Source organism: Phyllostomus discolor, chromosome 6, assembly GCF_004126475.2.
Source record: "Phyllostomus discolor isolate MPI-MPIP mPhyDis1 chromosome 6, mPhyDis1.pri.v3, whole genome shotgun sequence".
Classification (NCBI taxonomy): domain Eukaryota; kingdom Metazoa; phylum Chordata; class Mammalia; order Chiroptera; family Phyllostomidae; genus Phyllostomus; species Phyllostomus discolor.
Window position 1 is genome coordinate 159,325,096 of NC_040908.2, and position 23,750 is coordinate 159,348,845.

Consider the following 23,750-nt stretch of genomic DNA (forward strand, 5'->3'; position numbering starts at 1 on the left):
GGTATATTTTTTGCAATTGATAAACCCATAGTGACACGTCTTAATCACCCAAGTTTACCTAAGGGTTCACTCATGTTGTACATTGTATGAGTCTGAAAAAAATGTATATTGACAAGTCCATTATTGTAATACTATTCAGAGCACTTTTTACTGCCCTAAAAATCCTCTGTGTTCTGTCTATTCATCTCTCCCCTACCACCCTCAGCCCCAGCAACCACTGATCCTTTCATTGTGTCCATGGTTTTGCCTTTTCTAGAATATCATAGAGTTGGATTTACACAATAAGTAGCTTTGCTTTTGCTAAGTAGTGTTCATTTAAACTCCCTCCATATCTTTTCATAGCTTAATAGCTCTTTTTTTTTTGCACTGAATAATATTCCATTGTCTGGATGTACTACAGTTATTTACCTCTTCACCTACTGAAGAATATCTTTGTTGCTTCCAAGTTTTGACAATTACGTATAAAGCTCCTATGATTGCCCATGGACAGATTTTTGTGTGGATATATTTTCAACTCATTTAGAACACAATTGCTATATTGTATGGTAAGACTATGTTTATTTCTGTAAGGAAGTGTCAAACTGTCTTGGCTGAACATTTTAACATGATCATTCAGGCACTACCCCTTCTAGACTTTCCTCACATGCAACCAGCACTTTAGCTATACTGATGGAAGCTCTTAAAATGCCATGTGAATTTCTGTGTTCCAGATATATTTTCCTTGGAACCATTGTGCATTGGCACCCTTAACTTCTTACAATAATCGGAGTTGATTACTTTAGCCAGCACAGTAACCCACTCCTTGCCTACTGATCCACTGGTATGAAGTACTCACAGATTTTATACCTTCACGCCACAATTTCTCCATCTGAAGTAGAAATTCAAATGTTCTACCCACTGGAACAATTAGCTTTACCACTATCCTTCATGGCCACCTCTTAGTGGGGCCACAATGAAACAAAAATCCCATTCTGACTATTTTGTGCACAATGTGGTAGTCCTTCTTTGCACTAGACCCAAATCTTGCTGGGAATTTTTTCATAGTAGCCTATGAAACCACAACACCTATTGACAGAAAGGAATCTGAGAAACAGAGATAAATGATATAAGAATCTGGGCTACTTGTCCATGTAATTTGTTAATGCCGTTTCAACCAGATTGTAAGTAAATCACTTTCATTTCCAATGGATTGCTATTCTGCCAACCTGAAATTATGAGCTGGAAGATTTTTAACATCTAACACATGTTGGAAAACTGATGTTAAATTTTCATTTGGTTTCTTTTTTCTGCTAAGGCATGGTAGAATATGGAAAGCTTTTTTATTTCATCAGAAAGTCTGGCTTTGTTCCAAGGTCTGTGTGGTAATGTAGATTTGGACATTCTAAAGGCTCAGACATTATTCTTTTTCAATACAGATATCTCCAGTGTCACTGGATCACTTGCAGAGCTTCCTATTTCTCTAGAACTGAATTATATCAGGTATTCTGCCGAAATATTCAATAAAGGCTCAGAGCTATAGACCCAAGCATAGTATATGTTACCTGGTAAGCCCAAATTATTCCAAAAAGTACCATACATATTTCTGGGTTATGGTAAATTTGTGGCGCAAAATATGTTCTTTATTTTGAAGATGTGCAAAGAGTACTATTTATTTAACTTAAAGCAAATGTACAGAGGAAATCACAGGACCCTGAATCTTTGTGGGGATATCTCTCTCCTAACTTCTGACTCCTATATGTTACCAAGGCATCAAGGGATTTTGCCATTAACAAGTCATCAGGGACACTTAGCAACATTCTAGAAGTGTAGTGAACCTACATGTTTTATAAAATATCAATGTGATGAGAATCTTAAAATCAGCAAGAAAAAAACAGCTAGTTACATACAAGGGTATTCCCATAAGACTATCAGCTGACTTTTCAACAGAGGCTTTGCAGGCCAGAAGGGAGTGGCATGATACATTCAACATGATGAAAAAAGAAAACCTACAAACAAGAATACTGTACCCAGCAAGCTTATCATTCAGAATTGAAGGAGAGATCAAGATTTTCTCAGACAAGCAACAGTTAAATGAGTTCATTACCACTAAACCATCATTACAAGAAATGTTAAAGGGAATTCTTTAAGTGGAAAAGAAAAGAGCCAACATGAGAAATAAGAAAATAGATGAAAAAATATCTCTCACCAGTAAAAGCAAACATATAGTAAAGATAATAGGCCAACCACTTATAAATGTAGTATGAAAACAATTAAAATGGCAATAAGCACACACCTACAGATAATTACTTCAAATAGAAGTTGACTATGTACTCCACTGAAAAAATATAGGATGACTGAATGGATAGAAAAAAAACAAGACCCCTACATATAGTGCCTACATGAAACTCCAGACTGAAAGACACACAGAGACTGAAAATAAAGGGATGGAAAAGATATTTCATGAAAATGGAAATGAGAAAAAAAGGAGAGAACTGGGATAGCAATACTTATATCAGACAAAAAGACTTTAAAACAAAGGCTTTATAAAAAGAGACAAAGAAGGACCCAGTGATTCTTTTCTTCAGATAAGCCCCCAAAAGTGGAACAATTCAAAAAGATATATGCACTTCTATGTTTACTAAAGCATTATCTACAGTTGCCAAGTTATTGAAGGCACCTAAGTATGCATCACTAGAAGAATGGGTAAAGAAAAAGTGGAATATTACACAGCCATGAAAAAGAAATAGATCTTGCCATATGCAACAACATGTATAGACTTAGAGGGTATTATGCTAAGGAAATTAAGTCAAAGAAAGGCAAATGTTGTATCATTTCACTTAGGTGTGGAATCTAAAAAACTGAAAAAATGAACAAACAACTGACCCATACAGAAAAACTGATAATTGCCAGTGGGTTGGGCAGGAGAGGTATGGGCAAAAAGGTTAAGGGGATTAAGAGCTACAAACTTATAAATAAGTCATGGGGATATAAATTACAGCATAGAGAATATTAATAATAGCAATAATATCACAGTAACATTGTGTGGTGACAGGTAGATAGTGGACTTTTTGTGGTGATCACTTTATAAACTATATGCTTGTGAAATCCCACTATGTTCTATACCTGAAACTAATATAATACTATATGTCAACTGTGCTTTAGACATTTCAGAATAAAAATTAGACAGGAAGCTAAAAAAAAATCAAGATGACTAAAGTCCACATTCACACAAATTTCATCTTCATTGAGGTATAATTGCAAATAAAAACTGTGTATATTTAATGTATGTTACTTGATGTTTTTATTTAAGAAAACATCATGAAATACTCGCCACAATCAGACTAATTAATATATCCATCACCTTACATAATTACCACTTTCTTTCTTTTTTTTATATATTTTTTTAGTTTTTGATTACAGTTGACATGCAATGTTATATTAGTTTCATGTGTACCACATAGTGATTAAATATTTATATAACCTATGAAGTGATCACTCCAGTTATCTAGTATCCATCTGACTCCTTCCTCCTTCCTTCCTTCCTCTCTTCCTTTCTTCCTTCCTTCCATCCTTTGTGGTAAGAACATTTTATATCTACCTTCTTAGAAAATTTCAAGTACACCAAATATTATTGTAGACTAGAGTCACATTGCTGCACATTATATCTCCAGTTAGTATTCATTAGCATAATGAAACTTTGTATCCCTTGACTAACATCTCCCTATTTCCTTGTCCCCACCCCCAGTCTCTGGAAGTTACCATTCCACTATCTGCTTCTAAGACTTCAGCTGCATTCCATTATACATTTAAGTGAGGTCACGTAGTATTGTCCTAATGTGTCTGACTTATTTGACTTACCATAATGTCCTCCAGGCCAATGGACAACACTTTGACAGAGAAGAGTTCACATATGCTGAGGAAGTCTGAGATTATTTTTCTTCTTATTTTTTTACTTAATTATGTTCGGGTAGGAAAACTAAGGTTAGGGAAATTAACAAAGAGAATACAATATCTGATGTCAAACTTGGGAAATAATTATTGTAAGACTTTTTTTACTTAGGTGAGGCTATTATCCATTAGTAAATAGAACAAAACAAAACAAAACCTTCTGATTTAAAAAATATGATAGGTCAGCTTATACTCCTAAATGTAATGATTATAAAGCAACTACACTTTATTGATCTGATTTATCATGTATATTATTCTCAAGTTAAATAATTGTTGTGAATCCCTTTACCTACATTCAAATACTTGTGTAGTTATCCCCCTTAAGGACCCTGACCTTGTGACATGCTTTATCAAACAGAATGTTCAAAAGTGATGTGACATTGTACAGTTTCGAAGGCTATATGTTTTTCCTCCATATGAATATTTTTTCTCCATAGGAATATTAAATATTTGGACCCATTCTCCATGCTGTTGGAAGCACAAGGTAGACACATAGAAATGTCCCATTGGATTAAAAAGCAAAGCACTCTAGGAGACAGCCACACCAAGTGCCAGCCATGCGAGTGAGGTGATATTGGTCCATATGACCATCCTGCCACCCCAGCCACTACCACGTGGACAAGGATGACCTACTTAGCCCACAGAGTCATAAGATATAACAAATTATTGTTGCTCAGGCCACTGAAGTCTGGGGTGGTTCTTACACAACATATAGTTAAACAACAATAATCACAGAATAAAGTACATATTTTTTTGACTTTAGGTAAATATCTCAGTGCTATTACCTTTTATTTTTTCTTATCAGAAGCAATCCCAAAAATAGATTTTATGATTTTGACAGAAGAAAAAAATAAAATATCTTTCTAAAATATTTGATGAATGTATTCTCAGAGGCCCATAGCTGTGTACAGACTTTCTTGAATTTCTTCCAAGTCTCCAAAGGAAACTTAGCATAACTATTATATATTAGTTAAAGATGAAAATGCAAAATAAATATGGTGGCTTATTTGCAATTTATGTTTAAGATATTTTTATTGTTGTTGTTTTTAATTCTGTTAAGCAGAATAGCATTATAAAACTCCAAACAATGTTTCTAAGGTAAAATATCTGCACTCAGTAACACTTGATATTTTTGGAAAAATAAGGAACTGTATACACATTTTATATCTATGTTTCTATTTATCATTCTATACATAGGTGTGTCTAGAATGGGGATAAATATATTTTGTTAGAGAGTTTAAAAAGTGATTTGCATATTTTTAAATATTTCCCAACAGACTTTAGGAGACAAAATAAAGTTTACTTTAAATTATTTTCCTCTTTGAACAGAACTTTCCAACAATAGTTTCCTGAGTTTGAGCTAAAAGAATAAAGGACACATGGACAAAGCCAAAGGGGATAGGATCAAGGGGAGATGGGGATGAGTGGGGTGGAGAAGGGTGGAGGGGTGGAAATGGAGACAACTATACCTGAACAATAAAAAAATAAAAATAAAAAAATAAATGCACCTCCAGGTTGATAAGAACTTTCTGGCTTTGTTATTTGCCTACAGCTCAAAAAATTATTACATTTCAAATATAGAATTAGATCTTTGGTGCCATCTAAATCATTTCTTGCAGTCTGCAAAGTACAATAGCAAGTTGACTCACTTTGATCTAATGCATACCTCGGTCTCTTACTAAAATTCAAAACTTAATGAACTCAATGCTAAAACATAAAATGTAAATAAAAATAGTTCAATATTTTGTGATTTGTTTTCCCATGAGTTAAAATAATTTTTGCTTTTAGCAAATAACTCTTTATTGCCCTTGTTGTGTTCACTACAGAGATCTGAACTTTCAAGTGATGGCGCCTTACCTGTTAAGCAAATTGGGTCCCAAAAGATTAACTATAACATAATTGCTCATGCTTGTGAGACCTCATTGCATTTTTTTGTTAGAAACTCTTTAAAGTGATGTAATACAAGGAAAATGTTCCAGAGGAGCCAACAAATACTACAAAGCAAACAACATTTAAGTAATGTTAAGTATTATTGGTATTAGCAGAGTATGGACAGGTTTTGCTGCAGGTCACTCAAAGGCGGCATGTAGTGGAGGAAAATCGAGGTAGCTGAGGTAGTAAAAAAAGGGTTTAGAGTAACAAACTTTGCATTCATTTGTTCCATTATTCTACTAGTATATTTGGAGCATCAGATTACTAAGTCCTGCTAGATATTGTTAAAAAAAATGAGAAAACAGAACTATATCTGCTTACCAAGATTTTTAAATTTAGAGTAGGTCACAGACAAATTAACAGGTGAATAAATAGTTGGATGTAACATGGTGAGAGGTAATGAGAAACCTCTAGAAGAAAGTAAAATTTCACCTGACTTCTGAGGGATAAATAGAATTTTAGTTGCCAACTGGGAGCAGGAAATACAGGGAGGGATATTCTAGCCTGACCTCATACAAAATCTGTGATAACAGCTGAGAAAGTGGTAGCATGCAACATGACTGAAGTATGGCAATCACATGAAGAATGTCAGAGGAGGTGAGGCTGGTTTGCAAAGATAGGTTTGCTTATCATAGGTTGGGTTAACCATGATAAGAATTTTGGCCTCTAGTCTAAGGTAAGTGAGAAACAACGAGCCAAGATTACCTGTTTAAAAGTACATTCAAGGTGTGATACACACAGAAAGGGTGGTGAGACTGATAGCTAAGATAAATATTACAGGGTAAGAAACCAGAAAAATGTGAAAGAAGGCTAAACAAATAAAAGAGTACAGAATGTGTTAGAACTAGACAGATCTTAAAAAAATAGGTTAAATAATTAGTAGCATTTAATAATTATTTGATTATTGGTGGAAGTTAGATACATGAAAAATGTTTTTTTCTTCTTATTAAATTTATTGGACTGATGTTGGTTAATAAGGTTATACAGGTTTCCAGTGTAGGACACATGATCTTTATATTGCACTGTGTGCCCACTCTCCAACATCTTTCATCACCAGATATTTTACCACCTTTACCCTTTACTACATCCCCCACAACCCCCTTGTCTTTGGCACCCGCCACACTGTTGTCTGTGTCTATGATTATTTTTTGTTTTTCTTGTTTGTTTATCTGTTGCTTTTAGCTTTACATTCCACATATGAGTGAAATCAGATGGTTCTTAACATTTAGCATGATATCCTCAAGATCTATCCACACTGTCACAAAAGACAGTATTCAATCTTTTCTAATGACTGAGTACCATTTCATTGTATGTATGCACCACATCTTTATCCAAACATCTATCCAAGGATACTTCAGTTGTCTTCATGTCTTGGGCATGATGAATAATGCAGCAGTGAACATAAGGGTGCATATGTCTTTGCAAATAAATGTTTTCATTTTTTTTTAGGTAGATAACCAGAAGAGGGTTGCTGGATCCTGTGGTAACTCTATTCTTAATTGTTTGAGGAGACTCCATACTGCTTTTCATAGTGGCTGTATCAGTTTACATTCTTACCAATGGGTTTCTTTTTTCTCTACAATCTCTCCAACACTTGTTATTATATGTCTTGTTAACAATGGCCATTCTAACAGGAATGAGGTGGTAATCTCATTGTGGTTTTGATTTGTATTCCCCTAATAGCTAGTGATGTTGAGCATGATTTCATATTTCTGTTGGTCATTTGTATGTCTTCTTGGGAGAAGCATCTATTCAAGTCCTCTGCCCATTTTTTAATTGGGCTGCTTATTTGTTTGCTTTTGAGTTTTATGAGTTTTTAAATATAATTGTGGATATTAACCCCTGTTGGAGCTGTTGTTTGCAAATATCTTCTCTCATTTGGTTCATTGCCTTTTTGTTTTGTTGGCAGTTTCTTTTGCTGTGCAGAAGTGGTTTGGTTTTATATCCTCCCATTCATTTATTTTTGCCTTACTTCCCTTGTCTTTGGGGTCATATTCATAAAATACTCTCGAATGCCAAGGTCCATAAGTTTAGTACCTATGTTTTCTTCTATGTCATTTATTGTTTCATATCTTATATGTAAGTCTTATATATTGAGTCTTGATTCATTTTTATTTAATTTTTGTATATGAAGACACACTGTAGTCTAGTTTCATTCTTTTGCACGTGGCTTTCTTATTTTCCAAGCACCATTTATTGAAGAAGGTTTCTTTTCTCCATCATATGTTTTTGGCTCCTTTGTCAAAGATTATTCATCCTTACACATGTGGGTTTATTTCTTGGCTTTCAACTCTGTTACACCATTCTATATGTCTGCTTTTCTGCCTGTACCTCAGCTAATACCATACTTAATGGTGAAAAACTGAAAAATTTTCCTCTAAGATCAGGAACAAGACAAGGATGGCCCCTCTCACCACTCTTATTTTAACATAGTACTGTAAGTTCTAGCCAGAACAATCAGGAAAGAGAAAGAAACAAAAGGCATCTAAATTGGGAATGAAGAAGTAAAAGTGCTGCTTTTTTCAGATGACATGATTATACAAAACCCTAAAACTGCACCAAAAAACTAATAAAAACAATAAACAACAATAGTAAAGTTGCAGGATACAAAATCAATGTACAACAATCCACTACATTCCTATATGCTAACAGTGAAAATTCAGAACAAAAAAATCCCCTTGCAATTACAACAAAAAGAATAAAATATCTAAGAATAAACTTAACAAAGGATGTAAAGGACCTCTATGCTGAAAAAAAGACACAGTGAAATGGAAAGATATTATGTATTCATGGATTGGAAAAATCAACATAATGAAAATGTCCACATTACCCCACACAATATATAGATTTAATGCAATCCCCATCAAAATCCCAGAAATATTTTTTTAAAAACAGAACAAAAAAATCACCAGATTTGAGCCCTGGCTGGCGTAGCTCAGTGGATTGAGCATGGGCTGGGAACCAAAGTGTCCCAGGTTCGATTCCCAGCCAGGGTGTATTCCTGGGCTGCAGGCCATAACCCCCAGCAACCGCACATTGATGTTTCTCTCTTTCTCTCTCTCTCTGTCTCCCCCCCTCCCTTCCCTCCCTAAAATAAATAAATAAATAAAATCTTAAAAAAAAAATCACCAGATTTGTATGGAACCACAAAAGACCTCAAATAGCCAAAGCAGTCCTGAGAAAAAAATAACAAAGCCAGAAGTATTACACTCCTTGACTTCAAATTATACTAAAAAAATAGTTTTAACCCCATAATATGGGGTTAACATTTTGTTTAAATATTCCAATAATTAAAGGATGTTTTTGCTATCTGTGTTTAAACACCCCTTGATCTTCATTTTTTATTAAAATAGTTATGGGATAGATTATTCAATTATGTAAAATTGTTAATAAAATAAATTTTTCTGTCTTTACAAATCCCCACAGAGTTTTGCGTTTTGAAAATTCTGCCTAGAACATGTGACTTCATTCTGCATTCAGAACTAATATGAAGATGCTCCTTTCAGTGCGATTATGGTGGGTCAGTATCAGTTCCTAACATCTGCTTGATGATTGCCAGTGAAGACCAGACTACTAAGACTGTGTGCTCTGGAGGGTTTTGAGATGTAAAAACAAAACTTTCAAATCTGTTCCATGGCACCAGGCAACCATTCAGCAGTGTCTGAGTTTATCCTCTCAGGACTCACAGATAATCCAGACCTTCAGAAGATTCTTTTTGGTATATTCCTAGTGATCTATTTAGCTAGTGTCCTGGGTAATCTTGGTTTGATTATGCTCATCCAAGTCAGTCCTCAACTTCACACACCCATGTACTTTTTCCTCAGCCACCTGGCTTTCGTGGATTTTTCTTTTACTTCTTCTGTCACCCCAAACACCTTGGTGAATTTTCTGCGTGAAGTTAAAAGCATAACATTTTATGCATGTGCCATCCAGGTGTGCTGCTTCATCACATTTGTAGTTTGTGAACAGTACCTGCTCTCAATCATGGCATATGATCGGTATGTTGCCATCTGCAACCCTTTGCTCTATGTCATGCTCATGCCTAGAAAACTCTGTAATCAAATCATTGCTAGCACATACATTTATGGATTCACTGTGGGGCTTGTACAGACAGTAGCAACATTCCACTTGTCCTTTTGTGACTCCAAGGTGATCAACCACTTCTACTGTGATGACGTTCCCTTGGTTGCTCTGGCCTGTTCTGACACCCAAGTCAAAGAGCTGCTGCTGTTAATCATTGCTGGATTCAATACCCTTTGCTCTCTCCTGATCGTGATCATTTCTTATGCCTTCATCCTCTTTGCCATCCTGAGGATCCATTCTACTGAAGGAAGACAGAAAGCTTTTTCTACCTGTGCTTCCCATCTGACTTCCATCACAATATTTTATGGGACAGTCATTTTTATGTACCTACTGCCCAAGTCAAGCCATTCTCTGAACACAGATAAATTTGCTTCTGTGTTTTATGTGGTAGCGATTCCCATGTTAAACCCCTTCATCTATAGCTTGAGAAACCAGGAGGTAAAAAACTCCCTGAAAAGAATAAAAGATAATTTGTGTTTAGCTATTAAATAACTGAAAATTCATTGGACAAAGAGGGATCAGAGGACTTTGAGTTACATCTTGTCTAGAGTCACAATGCTGATAAATAGTAGAGTCAAATTCCCCCTTCAGGGGCTCGGAGTCACTCAAAATATTTCTCACCTACAGTCATTTTCAGTGATTGCCATATGAAAGGAATTCTGTAAATTTTGAGTTGTTGAATTGTAAAAGGAGAGAGAGAAGGAGAGAGAGAGAAATGTGAATCTTGTCTGACTATCACTTTACCTTCATAATTAAAGAAACAGAAAATGAGAAAATAGTAGCTGTATCTGAATGTTGTATCATTTTGGGACATTTCAGTAGTATTGAAATAGATCAACAGTGGTATCTTGTATTTCAATTCAAGCTTGCTGCAGAGATAATCTGGAAGATGTGTCAAAGTTTAATAGTAAGAATTTTTGGTTTAAACACTCTGGATAATTCTCTGCATTTGACTGAAAGAATAGCACCAGCAGAACTACCTTGACATTAAGCATTTAGTGACACTGAGTCTGTATCAATTTAGGTCATTGCAGCCACTCAACACCATTGTAATTCATTGGTTATTCTATGTAAGTTGTGGATAGGAATGTGGACTCTTCATTCTCACAGTGTGGTTGAAATGTCAGCTTTTCCAAGTAATAGCTATCGCCATTGATAAGTTACATTTGTGTATCTTGCTTTCCTCATCTTCCAAAAACAGTAATATTTCCTTTCTCTCGGACTGATTATAAGATTAGATAAGATTATGAACATAAAAAGCATTGCACAGTTCCTAGCACATAGCAAGCACTTCATAAATGTTGACTATTATATTTAATTATTAACACGGTTGCACCAACAATCCCTTTTTTTTTTTTAGATACACAGAATAGGGTACTAGATTTTTTTAATAACTGGCAACATAATGTTCTAACCCACAGACATAAACACCAGTGTGGTGATGGCCAGAGGAGGGGTGGGTAGGGGCTGGGTAGAGGTGGACAAAGGAGATAAAAATGGGGACATCAGTAATCATGTCAACAGTAAAAATTAAGTTAAAAATAAAGTGAAAATGGAAATATAAAAGTAAGGGATTATTTTATTGTGATCTCTAAAGCAATTGAATTCTTTTACATTTATTTTTGTGTGTATGAACATATTTTAAACTGAATTTTTTAGGTTCCTCCATTACTGCTATTAAAATAAGCATCATTTATTTTCTTAAGAAAAGAAACCACTTTTGTTACCTGTAGTAAAGACTGCATTAGTAAATTATGGATTTTTTTTATTTCTAAACTTTTCAAAGTAAAAATAAAACTATGATCTAGTAAATATTTTTCTGTGTGTCAGATGCCATTTGAGGTGCTTTAAACAGGCCATCTCACTTAAGTTTCATAACACCCTTCTAAGATGGGTATTTTATAGAATAAAGAAATTCAAAGACAGTTCCATAGTTTATTAACACACATGTTGCTAGTAAATGGAAAAACCAGAGTTCACTTTTTCCAATTGCAAAGTTTACATTTTTAGTGACTATCTTAAATACCCAACTGCAATTATGCAACATTAAAAAAACTGAACAGTGACTCACAAATTATCACTCAACACTAGATTTAAATTAAATTTTCCAGATGTCAAACATATAATTAAAATGGTACATGAGCCTGAACATGGCACAACAAGTGGGTCCCCCATATTACTCGCATACTCCGACAAAGAGAGTAAAGGGAAAAGTCACCATATAAGGGGCAGAGGGCCGTCTGCCTTTATCATCTTGTTGCCTCTCAGTGATGTTAATTTCAAATGTTCGAGCCTCCCATCTCCCCTCAAAGCCAGATTGTTAGCTGTTCTTATAAAACCTAACCATACTTCACTTTGACACTTTGACATCACTGGGTCCTCTTTGCTTACATAACTGCTTTGGTTTTAGAACCCAAGAAAAGGACCTGAACAGCTCTGGGGCATTATTTTCTCATGTAAATTGAGACTTGGAGAAATCATCTCAAATGGACATTAACATGTGCGATTATTTACATAACAAAATGCCAACACTTTATGTTTAATTTAATTATGTACAGACCAAATTAAGTACCAAGAAAGTCTGAGGAAAAAAGAGGCCTATAAATATATTACTCACTCATGATTCTTTATAGATTGCACTCTAATTTGCTGGATGAGGTAAAATTATGTAGAAAAAATGGGCATCTCTGAACTAATACATAAATGAGAAATAAAATTGAGAGAATATGAGGAAATTATACACAAGCATAAAAAGTATATATTACATTTATCAGAATCCTTATATTCTAGATGTATTTTTAAATTTTCTGTTTCTAAAGCAAATGTTTTTTAATGTGCTAAAATAATTTCTTTTTTAAAATATATTGTTGTTCAGTTACAGTTGTCCCATCTTTTTCCCCATTGCTCTCCCTTCCTCCTCACCCTCTATTCCTAGAGTCAATCTCCTCCCCCCATTGTTCATGCCCATGAGTCCTCTATTCATATTCTTTTGCTTGTCCCTTCCCCCTTTCTCCCCTGCTATTCCCCTTCTCCCTCCCCTATGGCCACTGTCAGTTTGTTCTCGATTTCAATGTCTCTGGTTATATTTTGCTTGTTTGTTTGTTTTGTTGTTTAGGTTCCACTTTCAGGTGAGATCATATGGTATTTGTCTTTCACCACCTGGTTTATTTCACTTAGTGTAATGCTCTCCAGTTCTATCCATGCTGTTGCAAAGGGTAGGAGCTCCTTCTTTCTTTCTGCTGAGTGGTATTCCATTGTGTAAATGTACCACAGTTTTTTGATTCACTCATTTATTGATAGGCACTTAGGCTGTTTCCAGCACTTGGCTGCTGCAAATAATGCTGTTTTGAACATTGGGGTGCATATGTTTAATTAAATTAAAGTATATTTTAAAGAAATTTTAATTGTATGCTTTTTACAATTATGCTTTTTTGAACGTAAAATGGGTTAAAGACTACTTAATTTGTAAATTAAGTATAAATATAGATCTACTTTGTAAATCTTGATTTTAACATATTAAACTTGATGCACGTGACATTTGTTAGGATTGATAAGAGGACTAAATGAGTTAATAAATGCTACACATGCAAAATTAAGTCAAGCAGAAGTAAATCCCAGATAAACCTCAGCTATATCTTTTTCTGTTAATGTTAGTAGAGAAATTTTAGTATTGGGTGACAATCTTTGATTTAAATAAAACAATTAAAAACAAGTGATATAGAAAGGGTGCTGTTCTTAGAACAATTAAGTCTTCACTTAAGGTGAAAAGAATGGAAGCAAAACTAAATCAAAGAAAATATTAGAAAGTCTAAAGCTTTAAATATTACTATGCAAGAATAATTGCTTCAATTTTCATTGAAAATAGACCACAAATCAGTTGTAGGCACATAAAAAATACATTTTATTTATAGGACAATGTCTTCAAAATGATCCATGGCACTGGCCATAATGATGATAAAGCTGCTATTACCAATGCTATATTAGTTCTCAATGACTGTGTCTTGGACCTTACATGTATTTCCACCTAAATGTTTATACACCCATTGGTAAGATGAGATTTTTCCTTATTTTACAAGTAATTGCGGCTTTTTGTGCCACCCAGCTCAGAGGAGCAAGCATCAACTTTGGGGCCAAACTTTTTGAAATCAATCATGTTCTTCACTAATCTTGGATACCACCAATGATGGGTTATTATTTTCTTTAAATCAGCCTCTTCATTCTATGTCCAGATACAAAAACAATATGGAGACCACAGAAGGAAGGCAGAAAATGCAAACATTTTATATTAATATACCTGGAGACAATGGGAAGAATATTGATTTTGATACTTTGACTGAGGGACTGGAATTTCATGGACGAGCCCTGCTGCCTTGCCCAATGGCCGGCATACAGTTCCAGAGGCGGCACAGAACTATATGCACCTGCCCAGTAAGAAGCTGAATAACATGTCTATCAAGTACACTTGAATGCCTTGATTCCTGAGAAAAACCAGATTTCCATTAAGAAGTGATTGCTGATAGTAAGGAATTAAAACTGTGTAAAGACATGAAACTTGAATTCAATTAGTCTGTTGCTGTTGTTGATCATTTTATGAAGCAGGAAGGCACAGAGAAACACCAGAGGAGCTGTGTGTATTTCTCGGGTGAGGGACCAAGATTCCTCAGGTGTGAATTTCTTTACCTGTAAAAAGAGAGACTGTCTATGATGTTTCCATGTGTCTTGTGTGTGATATGTGAGAAAAGGCATGTATATCTGTTCATACGAATATGCATTCAGAAGACAAACTGAGGTGAATAGAAACATGTTTCTCTGCCAAAACTTCTTTGAAAACTTGAGAATTCAGTCAATTCACAAAGTTCTAAAAGTACCTGCTGGTAGAACACCTGAATTTTTACAAATTAAGTGCAAGAAGACAAAATAACTACCCAGTATTGCAAACCTCAAACTGTCCTTGTTACAGCTGCAACTATCACAGTTTCTTTCTAAAATAGTAAAATAATAAAATAATATTAAATCCCTACTTCGTATTTAATGAAATGTCAAAGTAAAGGCATACCAAATTATCGATTTTTTCTAAATTTCATGTCATGATCCTGTAAGACTGACTGAATAAATAAGAGGCACCTAAGCTTATTTCTATTTGAATATGCAAATACATTGAATTTATTTATTTAAAAAAATTTGTTACAAATCATGTTCTTCAAATTACATTTAAAAATCAGATAATGACTATTAAAGTCTAGATAATCTACATTATAGTACCCCTACATTATTAACAGCCACAGAGTTAGGAAAACAAAATTCAGATAGCCTTGAATTTGCATTTAGAATTTTCATACAAGTAGTTATGTGACCTTAGTCAATTTATAAATAATTGAGGCCCAGAGGTGAAACCTCACACACTTCTATGTTTTTTAAAAAAAATTTACTAAGACTCCTTGGTTAAGTGTCAGGCAGATAATAAAAACCTTACCAAGTGTGAACTTACTTCAACACTAAGTATCTTTGAGTGCTTAGTGAGTTAAACTTTAATTACATATAGCACACATTTATATAACAAACATTTACTTAGCACTTATTATCACAAAATATTTTTCTAAGCATTTCATAAATATTAACTTCCTTAGTCTTCACAAGAAACCAATGAGGCAGGCCCTCCTGTTACTGGATACAGGTTCTGCTGCCTGGTGCAGTAAAAGCTAACTCGTGAGACAGGTGCTGGTGAAGAAGAAAGAGACTTATTCATGTGCCGGCCACCTGAGAAGATTGGGGACTGTTGTACCAAAGCCCGTCTCAACATCCCAGTGCAGGCAGAGGTTTTTATAAGGAGGGAGAGGGGAACAGGACAAAGGGATAAAGGGTAGGGGGTTGAAAAGTTCTCCATGTGCAGACAAGCACAGCCCAATCCAGAAAGGACCTCGAAAGTGGTCAAGCAATGGTCTGGTTGTGTCATCCTGGTTTTACAATTGAACATCAGCAAACCTCCCAGAGTTGGGATGACTCAAGGTTGGAGTCTGTATCTTCTGAAGTTTGTTCCTAGAATTCTTACAAACATGCTGCTTCTCAACAAGTGGGATGGGTTACAATTCCCCACTGTACAACTATTATTTTCTAAAACTGGGGAAAGAGTCAAAGAGTTCAGACCAATTGTCCAAGGTTGCACAGCTAATAAAGGAAGGAGATAGAATTCAAACTCAGGCAGTCTTGGTCCCAGAGTCCTGAGTCTAACAAAAACACGCCACTGCCTTTGCTTGACATCCACAAATGTGTGTCTGTGAGTGTTCCTGTGTTTGAACATCATCTCAGTGGTCTCTAAAGGCCAAACAAGTGTCTGAATCATACTGAGCTTCCAGGATTGGCCTACATCTTTGTAGAAAATGTCAAGGTCTGTCAAAGTAACAATCACATTCTCAGTTTCATACTGCAAGAAATACATGAAATGTCAGCAAAAGAAAGCCTGATGTCCTTCCCTTTTGACATTTAATAAAGCATTTATTCTTATTTTCTTAATTTTAATATTTTGAAGGTTTCACATCCTTTACTGAAGACTTTCTTGGAGGCACCTTTCACCTCTTTGTTTCTGAGACTGTAGATGAGAGGGTTCAACATGGGAATCACCACCGTGTAAAATACAGATGCCATTTTGTCCGTGTCCAGGGAGTGGTTGGATTTGGGCTGCAGGTACATAAAGATCAAGGTGCCATAGAAAATAGTAACAGCCACCATATGGGAGCCACAGGTAGAAAAGGCCTTGCGTCGCCCTTGGGCGGAGCGCATCCTTACAATGGCGGTGAGGATAAAGGTATAGGAGATGAAGACAATGGAAGAGGAACAGATCACATTAAAGCCAGCAAAGGCAAAGATCATAATCTCCTTCATGTGTGTGTCTGAGCAGGACAGAGCCATGAGGGGGATGTCATCACAGTAAAAATGATTGATGACATTGGGGCCACAGTAAGTTAGACGGAAGGTGAGAATGGTATGGTACAGGGCAACCAGAAAGCTGTATATGTATGGAACTGCCACCAGCTGAACACAGACCCGTCTGGACATCACCGTTGAATAATGCAGCGGACTACAGATGGCCACATAGCGATCATAGGCCATAGAAGATAGAAGGAAACACTCAGTAATCATGAAAGTGAGAAAACAACCCAGTTGAATGGCACAGGCATGGAAAGAAATGGTGTTATATTGCACAACAAAATTCACCATCATCTTCGGCGTGATAGCAGAAGAGTAACAAAAGTCAACAAAGGCCAAGTGACTGAGGAAATAATACATAGGTGTGTGGAGTCGAGCATCAGTTTGGATTAAGGTTATCAATCCAAGGTTACCCAGCACTGTCACCAGATAGATGAGTAAAAACACCACAAAGCATGGGGCCTGAAGCTCTGGCTGGTCTGTAATTCCCTTGAGAATAAATTCAGTGACATAAGTGATGTTAACTTCCATCATTTATTGTGGCAGGTGTTGTTGCAAGTTGAAGAATAAAAAGGACACTTGTCATGGCCCCAGCCAGCTTTGGGGAAAGGTGATCGCTTGTGTCTTCTCACCCTAAATCATGTCCTCCTGTGGCCAGAAATGCACCTCAGCTCTCTAATGACAGGGGAGACTGGCCCAGGGAGAGGAGTCTTTTACTCTCAAAATGGTCTTCTTAACAGCTATTTTGCTTTGCAATTTTAGAAGATAAGGAAAGATGTTGTTTAAAAGTTGAATACTATTTGAAAAAATCTCATGAAGCAACTAACACTAACATTTCAGTGTTTTTGTTGAAACTATATTTATGCATATATAAATATGGTCGCATAAAATGTGCAATTCATAAATGAAACTATATGATTTCCTTGTGTTTCAATTTTGTGCATCTTCCCACACCTTTAAAATGTACCAAAGTAATCTGACTTACCCATTTTTCTCTATCTCATTTCCAATTATATAGATTAAGTACTTTATGCTCTACCAGCGAAAACAATTAGCTTATTACAAATTTATTTTTGCAAGCTAACATACAATTCTATTTACATAGGAGTTCAAGAGACATGTGATTTCTGTTCAATTCAAAATCCACATTTTGAAACTGGTTGCCCAATGAGTTACTCAAGTAGTGTATCAGTTTGCTAATTATTTTAAATTGCATGTAGACAAACATGTTTCTCCATAAACATGTCAATCTTTTTCAAAGCCTTCAAAAATCCAAAGCACTTACTCTAGTAGGTTGCAGTTTTTAGTAAACACATCCTAAGGAAATATCCAGTTGTGAGCACAATTGTATGGAAACATAAATATGTAAGTGAAGTTCTTGATGTGTGCTTCATAGTAATTGTAATTATTTGATTTTTTCTGCCAGCCCTGAAAAAAAGGATTAGCCACATTAAGCCCCCATTAGCCTCTGTGAATTTTATTTTGGCTCCTGGCTTAATTTTCCACAGAAAAGATCCACAAAATATGAACAAAGAAAAGGTTTGAGAGCTCATCATGTTTAATTCCTTCACATTTCAGGTTTTATTTACACTAGTATGATTATTTCTGTTACAACTAAATGCAAGCACTCAGTCACAGGGAAGAAGAAAATGGTCATTGGGAAACCTCCTCTCTCCTGTCCTCTACTTAATTAGTTAAGGTGTTTCCTGGTTCACTCACAGTCTAGCATTATTCGGGACCTGCCCTGTACTTTATCAGGGTCTACGTGGCTCCTTCAAGCCAAGCATCATGCTTCCCAGGGTTCACCAAGCTGGGCTTTACACCAGAGCTCACCAGTGGCCTGCAGAGGCTCACAGTCTGCCACCAGCATACTGTATGTGTGCAGACATGGTGCCTTCCACTGACAGATGCACCCAATGTGCATCCCACAACAAATACAAGTGACACAGCATGATATTGAAAAAAGGTTGTGAAGTACTGATTTGACTTTGATCACCTTAGATCCCTGTTTGAGACCAAACATTTTTTCTGAGAAGCAATGTTAGGGAAAGCAAATATCAACAGATTTATGTTTTATTTCAAGATTCAAAAATTATAGTGACTATCTTTTCCTTTTCTAACAGAAAAACCTTTTATCTTATGCTTGGGGTTTTGCAAAGGCCAAGGATAGACTTTAAAAACCACTGTTTCTGGCACTTAAGTGTAGAGCTACTCATACATATCCTCTCCTTCATCAACCTTCCCCCTAATGGTTTTAGCAGCCATTAATGTTCTTTGCCTGAGGTGATTATTTCAACAGGCATTGGAAAGTAGTATTTGCATCCTTCTGATATTGCACCAAGGCGTTATAGTTGAGTGAAATAATAAAAAGAAGGAGTAAATGTAAAGCCATTCTTGGTAACTCACCCTCAAAAGAAAATTTTAGGCAGGAAATGTTATCTGCCCCTTTTATTTCTCCTTCACAGCCACATAGTAACTCTGGGTTGTGGGGACCACTGCAGGATGGAAGGTAATTCTAATAAGTTATCTGACAAACAAAATATGAGGACATTTAAGAGGTGTGTGTGTGTATGTGCGTGTGTGTGTGTGTGTGCTTGTAAGAGAGAGGGAGTTGGAGATTGATGGAGTAGTAGTACAAGTTACAAAGGGAGATCCTTTACAAAGTATTATAGAGCAGAGAGTATGAGAGTGAAAAATGCAGTTATGGTATTAGAGGTATTATCTCCAAGAGCAGACTGATTCCATTTAACACCACAGCTCATCAAAGAGCGAGGTTTCCTACGGGAAGCTAGGGTAGAGTGGAGGTGTGGCAATCCACTCAGTAGACAAACAGCACACAAACTCCATATGACTCACCTGCTTAGCCATGATCCTTGCTCCCTATGAGCTCATTCTGTAGTTGTGTGGGTGATTTATTAGTTCCTAGTTTCTTTGGGATCTAAAATTGAACCTCTAGAGATATCTGAAAGCTGTAGTATTTTCTTTCCTGTTTATCTCAAAGTGTGATGAGATAGACAAATTATGATGAGGTTTTTTTAATCATTTAATTATCTGTATTTATGAAGGAACCATGCTTCAAGCATACCTTGCTATTCCTGTGAAGGCAAACCTGGCTATACTACTGAAAACAACAAGAACAAAAAAAGGCTACAAACATTTGTTCATTTAAAAAAACCCTCAAATTTTGTGAAAGGATGAAATTATCACTTCAATCCTGAATAACATACTTATGATACCTTGGACAATACAGTCTTTTTTATGCCTCAATTTCCTGAACTGTAAAAATCAATGGAAATGTGCATCTTTTACTTTTTTGTGAGTATTGAATGAATTAATATATGTGAAGGGTTCTATAAACTCTATGGAAATTAGCAAATGTTCAAAATATATTTGCTTTAAAAAGTAAGAGCAATCAGACACATAAATAAAACCAAACTCTTCCAAAAACATACCTAAAAAATAAGTCTGCTTGTATCATAGTTTCAGACTCTGTCTTGGTGAATCTATATGAAAAGGGTATTGTGTTTGTATTCATGGTAAAGTCCAGTTTCTCATTAAACTTCAAACTAGAAAACCATTTAAAATCTGGAGAGCATTATGCCAAGTGAAACAACACAAGCAGTGAAAGACAAATACCATGTGATCTCACCTATCAGTGGAACCTAATCAACAGAACAAAGAAGCAAGCAAAGTATAAATGGAGACACTGAAATAAAGAAGCAACTGATAGTAACCAGACGGGTGGAGGAAGAGGGACAATATGGAATAGAAAGAGAAAGGTCATGAAGGCACATGTATAAAGGCCCATAGACAAAGTCAAAGGGGGAAAGTAATGTCCTTGTGTTCACTACAGAGATCTGAACTTTCAAGTGATGGCGCCTTACCTGTTAAGCAAATTGGGTCCCAAAAGATTAACTGTAACATAATTGCTCATGCTTGTGAGACCTCATTGCATTTTTTTGTTAGAACCTCTTTAAAGTGATGTAATACAAGGAAAATGTTCTAGAGGAGCCAAAAAATACTACAAAACAAACAATACTTAAGTAATGTTAAGTATGATTGGTATTAGCAGAGTATGGACAGGTTTTGCTGCAGATCACTCAAAGGTGGCATGTACTGGAAGAAAATCGAGGTAGCTGAGGTAGTAAAAAGGGTTTAGAGTCACAAACTTTGCATTCATTTGTTCCATTATTCTACTAGTAAAAACCTCAGCTATATCTTTTTCTGTTAATGTTAGTAGAGAAATTTTAGCATTGGGTGACAGTCTTTGATTTAAATAAAACATTTAAAAACAGGTTATACAGAAAGGGTGCTTTTCTTAGAACAGTTAAGTCTTCACTTAAGGTGAAAAGAATGGAAGCAAAACTAAACCAAAGAAAATATTAGAAAGTCTAACATTTTAAGTATTTCTATGCAAGAATAATTGCTTCAATTTTAATTGAAAGTAGACCACAAATCAGTTGTAGGTACATAAAAAATACATTTTATTTATAGGACAATGTCTTCAAAATGATCCATGGCACTGACCATAATGATGATAAACCTGCTATTACCAATGCTATATTAGTTCTCAATGACTGTGTCTTGGACCTTACATGTATTTCCACCTAAATGTTTATACACCCGTTGGTAGGATGAGAATTTTCCTTATTTTACAAGTAACTGTGGCTTTTTGTGCCACCCAGCTCAGAGGAGCAAGCATCAACTTTGGGGCCAAACTTTTTGAAATCAATCATGTTCTTCACTAATCTTGGACACCACCAATGATGGGTTATTATTATTTTTTAAATCAGCCTCTCCATTCTATGTCCAGATACAAAAACAATATGGAGACCACAGAAGGAAGGCAGAAAATGCAAACATTTTATATTAATATACCTGGAGACAATGGGAAGAATATTGATTTTGATACTTTGACTGAGGGACTGGAATTTCATGGACGAGCCCTGCTGCCTTGCCCAATGGCCGGCATACAGTTCCAGAGGCGGCACAGAACTGTATGCACCTGCCCAGTAAGAAGCTGAATAACATGTCTATCAAGTACACTTCAATGCCTTGATTCCTGAGAAAAGTCAGGTTTACCTTAAGAAGTGATTGCTGATAGTAAGGAATTAAAATTGTGTAAAGACATGAAACTTGAATTCAATTAGTCTGTTGCTGTTGTTGATCATTTTATGAAGCAGGAAGGCACAGAGAAACACCAGAGGAGCTGTGTGTATTTCTCGGGTGAGGGACCAAGATTCCTCAGGTGTGAATTTCTTTACCTGTAAAAAGAGAGACTGTCTATGATGTTCCATGTGTCTTGTGTGTGATATGTGAGAAAAGGCATGTATACCTGTTCATATGAATATACATTCAGAAGACAAACTGTGGTGAATAGAAACATCATGTTTCTCCATCAAAACTTCTTTAAAAACCTGAGAATTCATTCAATTCACAAAGTTCTAAAAGTACCTGCTGGTAGAATATCTGAATTTTTACAAATTAAGTGCAAGAAGACAAAAAAATTACCCAGTGTTCCAAACCTCAAACTGCTTTTGTTACAGCTGCAACTATCAGTTTCTTTCTAAAATAGTAAAATAATAAAATAATGTTAAATCCCTAATTAATTGTTAATGAAATGTCAAAATAAAAGCACATCAAATTATCAACTTTTTAAAAATTCATGTCATGATCTTGTAAGTGATGGAATAAATAAGAGGCAACAGACTAATTGAATTCAAGTTTCATGTCTTTGAACAAATATGCAAATACATTGAATTTATTTATTTTTTTTAAGTAAAGTGTTTTTTAAGATTTTATTTATTTATTTTTAGAGGGGGAAGGGAGAGAGAAAGAGAGAGAGAGAAACATCAATGTGCAGTTGCTGGGGGCCATGATCTGCAACCTAGGCATGTGCCCTGACTGGGAATTGAACCTGTGATGCCTGGGTCGCAGGTCATGCTCAATCCACTGAGCTACACCAGCCAGGGCTGAATTTATTTATTTAAAAACAATTTGTTACAAATCATGTTCTTCAAATTATATTTAAAAATCAGATAATGACTATTAAAGTCTAGATAATCTACATTATACTACCCCTACATTATTAAAGCCACAGTGTTAGGAAAACAAAATTCAGATAGCCTTGAATTTGCATTTAGAATTTTCATATAAGTAGTTATGTGACCTTAGTCAATTTATAAGTAATTGAGGCCCAGAGGTAAAACCTCACACACTTCTATATTTTTTTTAAAAATTTACTAAGACTCCTTGTTAAGTGCCAGGCAGAAAATAAAAACCTTACCAAGTGTGAACTTACTTCAAGACTGATTATTTTGAGTGCTTAATGAATTAAACTTTAATTACATATACACACATTTATATAACAAACATTTACTTAGCACTTATTATCATAAAATATTTTTCTAAGCATTTCATAAATATTAACTTGCTTAGTCTTCACAAGAAACCAATGAGTCAGGCCCTCCTGTTACTGAATGCAGGTTCTGCTGCCTGGTGCAGTAAAAGCTAACTTGTGAGACAGGTGCTGGTGAAGAAGAAAGAGACTTATTCATGTGCCGGCCACCTGAAAAGACTGGGGACTGTTGTGCCAAAGCCCGTCTCAACATCTCAGTGCAGGCAGAGGTTTTTATAAGGAGGGAGAGGGGAACAGAACAAAGGGATAAAGGGTAGCTGGTTGAAAAGTTCTCCATGTGCAGACAAGCACAGTCCAATCCAGAAAGGACCTCAAAAGTGGTCAAGCAATGGTCTGGTTTTGTCTGGTTTTACAGTTGCACATCAGCAAATCTTCCAGAGTTGGGATGAATCAAGGTTGGAGTCTGTATACAGACTCTTTCTGAAGTTTGTTCCTAGAATTCTTACACACATGCTGCTTCTCAACA

The 23,750-nt window shown here is 35.6% G+C and overlaps 2 protein-coding genes across 2 annotated transcripts; one reads left to right on the forward strand and one right to left on the reverse strand.

The window, feature by feature from the left end:
• The first annotated feature begins 9,444 nt into the window (after positions 1–9,444).
• On the forward strand, positions 9,445–10,434 carry LOC114499797 (olfactory receptor 5AL1). The gene has a single exon (XM_028516266.1). It carries the CDS (start codon positions 9,493–9,495, stop codon positions 10,432–10,434), a length of 942 nt encoding a protein of 313 aa, XP_028372067.1. The 5' UTR covers positions 9,445–9,492.
• A 5,737-nt stretch (positions 10,435–16,171) lies between these two features.
• LOC114499796 (olfactory receptor 1038-like) lies at positions 16,172–17,560 on the reverse strand. Its single transcript, XM_028516265.2, has one exon. The coding sequence runs from the start codon at positions 17,398–17,400 to the stop codon at positions 16,441–16,443; it is 960 nt and encodes a 319-aa protein (XP_028372066.1). The 5' UTR covers positions 17,401–17,560; the 3' UTR covers positions 16,172–16,440.
• Between the last annotated feature and the right edge of the window lie 6,190 nt (positions 17,561–23,750).